Source organism: Berghia stephanieae, chromosome 2 (genome assembly GCF_034508935.2).
Source record: "Berghia stephanieae isolate SIO BIC M18660-M18661 chromosome 2, UCSD_Bste_1.3, whole genome shotgun sequence".
NCBI classification, from domain to species: Eukaryota; Metazoa; Mollusca; class Gastropoda; order Nudibranchia; family Aeolidiidae; genus Berghia; species Berghia stephanieae.
Genome location: NC_088361.1, coordinates 130,254,139 through 130,261,638, shown reverse-complemented (window position 1 = coordinate 130,261,638; position 7,500 = coordinate 130,254,139). Strand labels below are relative to the sequence as shown.

Genomic DNA, 7,500 nt, shown 5'->3' with positions numbered 1-7,500 from the left:
AATAGTAAAAACGTGGTGTATAATATTTTTTTTCAAATCACAAAACTTTTCATTAACCGGCTAACTACCGTACCCTGGAAAGACACATATTAAAAATTTGGCCAGAAAAAAAATGGCAAAACTCTAAACATGGGACCTCGCGGGGTCCTAGGTTTTAGATTTTTTGTCAAGTTGAGGGGCATTTAAATCGATCGATATTTGAAGGAGGAATTTTTTGGCCAATTCTTAAAAACAAGTTTTTCCAGAGTACGGCAGTGAACTGGCTAAGAGTGCGGTTATGTGGTCTTGTGGTATGACACTCGCTTTCGGATCGGATGGTCCTGGGTTCGAGTCTCGCGCTCCTGAGCTGAGTCCTTGGAAAAGGCTCTTTACTCACATTCTCTCACCGTACTCAGGTGTAAAATGAGTACGTGGCCGTTAACAGCGTTGTCTTTGTCCGAGAAATTGTAATATCGCCTAACAGGCGTCATGTCCCGTCCTACATGTTAAACGTTGCTGTTGACCAGGGACCCCTTGTAAAGCGCTTTGAGCACATTTATTGGATATTGCGCTATATATAGCTCAATTATTTTTTTTTAATTAAGCTTTCTATTTAAGCAATGCAAGTAACTAATCAGATTTTCATCTATCCCGATAAATGGTGGTTGGCATGGAAGATCTCTCGCTTCACACGCTAAGGGACTGAGACCAATCCCGGGTGAAATCGAGATTTTCTTCAGACTCCCCTGTCATCCGAGCAGTGATTGGGTAGCTGGCTCTGTTGGATCTGGCGGAAATTACGTTAGACAAGCATTTATATATCCAAAGGTTGGCGAACAATTGCTATTTTCCGTTTCACGCTATAGATACCTCTAAAGGACAACATCTAAACTGGTTCTAAATAGCAAAATGATGACTGAGAACTGATGAGGGAGTAAGAAACGTAATCACTCTTTATTGGGTCTGGAGAAATGCAAACACAATCAGACAATTCGATGGTCGCGGATTAACGCTCTGACGTCCCGATTGTCACGATGGGCGGATCTAAACTCTACATAGTCTTCATTCGAACTTTGCGCACCATGTTTGCGGCTATGTGGTATGACACTCGCTTTTAGATCTGAGGGTCCTGGGTTCGAGCCTCGCTCGGCGCATAGTTGAGTCCTTGGAGAAGGCTCTTTACTAACATTCTCTCATGTAAAATGAGTACCTGGCCGTTAACAGCGTTGTCTCTGTCCGAAAAAAATTGTAGCAGCGCCTAACAGGCGTCATCGAATGGCTATTCAACATTATATTTGTGACCCACCGACTCAAAACGATATTGTCTCGGAAAGAATTAGGACCTAGAAAATGAATATAGAATTAAAATGATAAGAAATTAGAACTTTAAGGCTTTGGCAATGTAAGAAATCATATTTAAAGTACACCATAACGAATAAAAATTAACCCCGGGTGTCATATCTGTGACTATGAATTCAATTTCCATCACCTACTTCATCCCGACAGAATACGCTTTGAGACGGCGGGTCACTTATGTTCTTTATTCATAATAAAGTTTTTATCTATATCATTAATCATTTAAAAAACAATTCTTGAATTCTTATAGTGTCTCTGAAGAAAGGAGTAGGAAATGAGCTAAGTTTTTTTGGGGGGCGGCTCAGTTGAGCGGGTTGTTGCAGACTGGTTTGGATCCGGTAGAAATAGGACAGAGAAGTCATGACGTCTCTCACCTTATTCTTTTCTGGTTCCAAAATCCTTGGACGTGTGTATGTAACAATCTTTCATAGGATGAAAAAATAAATAGGTTAGATATTGATTATTGAGTCATATTGAATCATAAGATCGCATAACTATTTTAGTAGCAGGATGTATAGACAGATTCTTAGGATTACAGGATGGGACAATGAATAGGTTACACATTGAATCATAAGATGGCATAACTATTTTAGTAGCAGGATGTACAGGCAGATTCTTATGATTACTGGATGGGACAATGAATAGGTTACACATTGAATCATAAGATGGCATGACTATTTTAGTAGCAGGATGTATAGGCAGATTCTTAGGATTACTGGACGTAAAAGAGCAAAGATGGATGATCTTTATTGACAACTAGCATGTATTTAGACTAAGATTTAATTTTTAAAATTGAGCTTTATATAGCGCAATATCCACTAAATGTGATCAAAGCGCTTTACAAGGGGTCCCTGGTCAACAGCAACATTTAACATGTAGGACGGGACATGACTCCTGTTCGGCGATATTACAATTTTTCGGACAAAGACCACGTTGATAACGGCCAGGTACTCATTTTACACCTGAGTATGATGAGAGAATGTGAGGAACGAGCTTTTTCCAAGGACTCAACTATGCGCCGAACGCGAGGCTCGAACCCATGACCTTCCGATCCAAAAGCGAGTGTCATACCACTAGACCACATAGTCGCACAGAAAGTAAAATGCCGTCACTCTGAAACCATAAGATTAATTATAGAATGTATGTATCCAGTACTCCAGAAGAGTGGTTATACACTGCCAATGAGATAGGAACCAGTTTTTACACGACACTTTTGTTCCTTATTCCCATCAGTTACTTCATCCCGACATGACACCGCTTTGAGACGGCGGGTCACATCTATTCTTTATTCATAAAAACGTTTTTATTCATATCATTTGTCAATTCAAGACCAATTCTTAAATGCAAAGAATGTCTCGAAAGAAAGGCGAAACTAGCTCACTTTTTGGTGGCTCTGTTGAGCAGAATGTAACCGACTGGTTCGGAACTGGTTTAAATATAGCAGAGAAGCCGTGACGTCATACCTTCTATTTTTCTGGTTCCAAAATACTTGGAAGTGTGTATGTAACAGTCTGTCGGAGGAGACATTAATAATGAATAGGTTACATATTGAATCAAATTGAATCATAAGGTTCATAACTATTTTAGGAGCAGGATGTGTATGCAGATTCTAAAGATTAGGAGACGTAAAAGAGCGAGGATAGACGCTTTACAGGTGTCATGTCTCGTCCGACTTGTTAAGTGTTGCTGTTGGCTTGGGACCCATTGTAAAGTTCTTTGAGCACGTTTAGTGCCTATTGCTCTTTATAAATGCTTGGGGGGGGGGGTTCTTGACGGCACGAGTACAATAATGATGATATATCAATCAGAGCTGACCGGGAGCGCATGACGATTATAAATTGCAGGCTTTCTCTACTCTGGTGATACACGTTTCAGACCTGAAGTAGTATTACTAGATATGAGGAAATCAACAGAGAGAATGTTGCCATTAAATATTCATGCGATCCTCTCTCTGGTACCTGTTAGGTGTGTTCGGTGTTTAGGGTATGGCTGAGTAGAGTTTGGCATAAAAAGGACCCATTTGTCATTTGAGACTGGATCAATAATGATTTAATGTAGTCTGTGTTATCGACACTGTGCTGGTTGGTATATTATGTAGTTGTTTGTTTCTCTTAATTGTTTGTTTTCGAACTCCACGACTCAGTCATTGATGCAAATGGAAAAAAATTATATTTCTTTATATGTACAATATATACATTTTGTGACTCTATTATAATTAAATAACTTGTCATGAGGTTTAGATAATCTACGGTGAGTTTATTACAACGCTTTTGTAAAGTGCACGTCGGTCAAGACCCATGTAAGAGACAGATGATTTAGCTATGTTCATTCTCTGCTATAGGGCTACAATTTACATTTAGGAGTTTTAAAAAATTGTTTATTAAGTTATATTTTTAATTTATTTATTTATATATTCTATTTTCTCTCTCTCACTCTCTCTCTCTCTCTCTCTCTCTCTCTATATATATATATATATATATATATATATATATATATATATATATTATATATATATATTTAAAAAAGAGAGATCGTAATATTTTTCCGGTAAACTGGGTGTCTCGCTCACTAGTCGATATAACTAGATATCGGTCAAATTTTGAATAATACAGTATAATACTACTTTACTCCTCAATCGGTGTTTTTGTTCATACACTTTTATGCCCATTCTATTTTGCTTTTATATCTGATAGTAATATCGTTAATTGTAACCTTTAAGAGCTAATATGATTTAAAACCCTTCAAATGCGCTGTGTAACATTCATGCATAAATAACATTTATTAAAGTTATTAAAGCAATATTCATTGTTCCATGGGTTAATTTGATAATTTTCGGTACGTATCGGTGTTTGGAATTAATAAATATCTAACACAATTATACAATAGGGCAGAGAATATTGACGTCACAGCTTCTACTCATCTGGTTCCTAAATCATTGGAGGTGTTATGTAATCAGTCCTTCGGAGGACTAAAACTGAATAGGTTACATATTGAATGACAAGGTGGCATATCTATTTTAGTAGCAGAGTACATAGTCAGATTCTGAGGATTACGGGACGTAAAAAAGGGAGGATTTATGATCGTTATTGACGACCAGCATATATTTCGACCAGAAAATAAGATGTTACCACTCTGAAACCAGAAGATCAATTACCCAAAGGTCTATACCCAGCCCTGTATCCAATTATATTGAACCAGTTGTTTTTCTTTTTGTTTTTTTTTTTTTTTTGGGGGGGGGGGGGGTTATATCACATTTGTGCGGCCATGTGGTTTAGTGGTATCAGACTCGCTTTCGGATCGGAATGTCCTGAGTTCGACCCTCGCTGGGCGCGTAGTTGAGTCCTTAGAAAAGGCTCTTTACTCACATTCTCTCACCGTACTCTGGTGTAAAATGAGTACCTGGCCGTTAACAGCTTTGTCTCTGACGTAAAAAGATTGCAATATAGCCTTAACAGACGTCATGTCTCGATCTACATGTTAAATGTTGCTGTTGGTTAGGGACCCTTGTAAAGTGCTTTGAGGACATTAAGTGGATATTGCACTATATAAAAAAGCTCAAGTTTTTCGCCATTATTGAAAAATGCAGCTGATTACTTTGGTGGATTATTATTGTTATTAATGAATAATTTATCATTTGTCATTCATTACATTCCAGGATCGGAAACAACGAGGAATGAGTCTGCATATGCTATGAGTGTTTGATCACTTGGCTGTCGCAAAACTTTTTTCATTGATAATGGCTGTGATCTGTCTATTTTGGATACTTGTGCCTTTCTTGCTGTCTACGAGTAATGCCCAAAAAAGCTCTGTTGTCAGTAAGTATTGCAAAATCAAATCACAGAAATTTACCGATCGCGATCATTTTCTATTTTTTATGGTTATGTAAATGTTGCTGCTCGAAGCTCGAAGAAATGAATCATAATGTGAAATTGAATGTAAGCTTCAATTTAATTACAAAAACAGATCAAATAAACGTTTCGGGTTTCCCCTTTATCAACAAAACAGGTTGAATGTAACACAACAGATGAATGAGATAATGTGGTAGTGGCGTAGTTAAGATGAATAAACAAAAACAAGGATCCATGGATCAATTTAGACAACTAACTTTAGCATTACTTGAGGGGTACGAAAAGTTGGGGAAAGTAAGCTTCGTAAAACTAAACTGAAGTTTTAAATCTATAATAAGATGACACCAGGGTTTAAGTGATAGATAGTCAGTGGGCCGTCAGAGCTGTAATGTAATCTTGAAATATAGTATGCAATATCAATCTACCAAATCAAAATATAAAGGGGAAAAATTATGGATTTAGATGCAGTACTTGTATATAAAATTGTCGAATCGAATGCACTGCCAAAACATTGTTTAGCAGACTGTAAATGGGAAGACTACAAACATGGAAGAAACGAAATTTGTTGACAAACGAATTCTTCCGATTGGACAGATAAAATAAAATGAGCTCTGCCAAACTCGTTTATTCCTTACATGACTAAAATCTGTGAGGAAATGATTAACAAATCTGAAACTATGCTGCTTTAGCTAAACGAATACATTATATTATACACATGCTACTTTTCAACGTATATATCAGCGACATGCCAAGCAGCCAATCACTAAAACTTGGCTATGCGGATGACTGGGCCAATCAAACAACTGGAAAAAAATGGAAAAAGCTCTCAGTGAACACACGACACAACTAAAAATCTTTTTTGACAAATGGTATCTCAGAATGAATACCTCCAAATCAGTATCTACCACATTTCATCTCAACAACAAGAGGCCAAAAAGGAAATCAACATCATAGCTGGAAATGCCAGACTGCCCTCAGACCACAACCCAAAATACCTAGGTGTCACGTTGGACAGACAATTAAACTACCGCAAACATCTTGAAGGAAACGCAAACAAGATCTCAAAAAAGAAACTGTATCCTGAAGAAACTGGCAAGTACTAATTGGGGAGCATCTGCTTTGGCACTTTTCTATAGCGTGGGAGAATACTGCGCTCCAGTCTGGATGAGGAGCCCACATGCCAAACTGATTGATGTCAAGCTAAGAGAATCAATGAGGATCATAACAGGATGCCTCAAGTCAACCCCAACCCAATGGCTCCCAACACTAAGTGGCATAGCACCGCCTGATATCAGAAGACAAGAATTAAACCAAAGAATGCATGCCAAAATTGAGGAGGTCACTGACAGGGTCCCACTGAAGGAGGTCCTAGAAGAAGCCCCAACAACGTCAAGACTGAAATCAAGGAAACCTTTTAAAACTTCAAGACAACATTTCAATGTGAAAGAGGAATGGATGTCGATGTGGAACCAAGACAGCCCCAGGGGAGGCGACATCATACCCGACCAAACAGAAAGAACACCTGGCTTTCTCTGCAATAGCCGAAAATGCTGGGTCACCTCCAACCGCACTTTGACAGGACATGGCAGAACCGCAGGTAACATGCATTGATGGAATCTGAGAGAATCAGATGCATGCCGTCATTGCCAAGGAGGCCCTGAGACAATGGACCACATCGTCATCCACTGCCCAGTGACAAGCCTATCAGGAGGCTACGAGACAGCCTATAAGGCAGGAAAAGAATTTGAAGAATGGATTAAAAGATTCAAAATAGAGGTGTAGCCATTCGATACTACTATTCGCAATAGACTTCAACAGTCGTGACGTCACTTCCCTCGTAATGACGTATAGTAACTTAATAACTGGTTCTAAACAATCGGAATAATGGCGGACGCCCTTATGAAATACTTCTCCGACAAGCATAAAAGTGTATCCAGAGGAGAAAAACATTATAAATCTGATCATGTTTTGACTTTTATACATTCTGATCACATGAAATGTGAAAAAGTTCTAGCCAGCATGAAGAGTAAAAAGTACCGATTTTCTTTGTTTAGAACCAAACTGCTCATTGCTGGGCGGACGTGACATCAGACTGTTGAATCCTATTGTCTTCGTCAAATGATCGATCATTTTCTAGTTAATCATTTGAGTCAATGGGTGGTAAATAAGCTTCAAATCATGTATATATCAATTTGTAAAAATAGTTGCATAAGTTATAGATTTGCCAGTAACTTTGTGTTCCTTAACAGCAATCTAATTTTTGTACTAAACAATGTTGGTCCCTAACCCTACTTTTTAAGAATAGATAGATAAGCAC

General features: G+C 38.1%; 1 protein-coding gene across 1 annotated transcript in view; it reads left to right on the top strand.

The window, feature by feature from the left end:
• Window positions 1-7,500, top strand: part of LOC144966635 (ionotropic receptor 25a-like) — a 49,778-nt gene that overhangs the window by 3,669 nt on the left and 38,609 nt on the right. Inside the window, exon 2 of the mRNA XM_078903394.1 lies at window positions 4,991-5,150. Coding sequence (XP_078759520.1) covers window positions 5,072-5,150 — 79 coding nt within the window. The 5' untranslated portion in view covers window positions 4,991-5,071. The remainder of the gene's footprint in view (window positions 1-4,990; window positions 5,151-7,500) is intronic.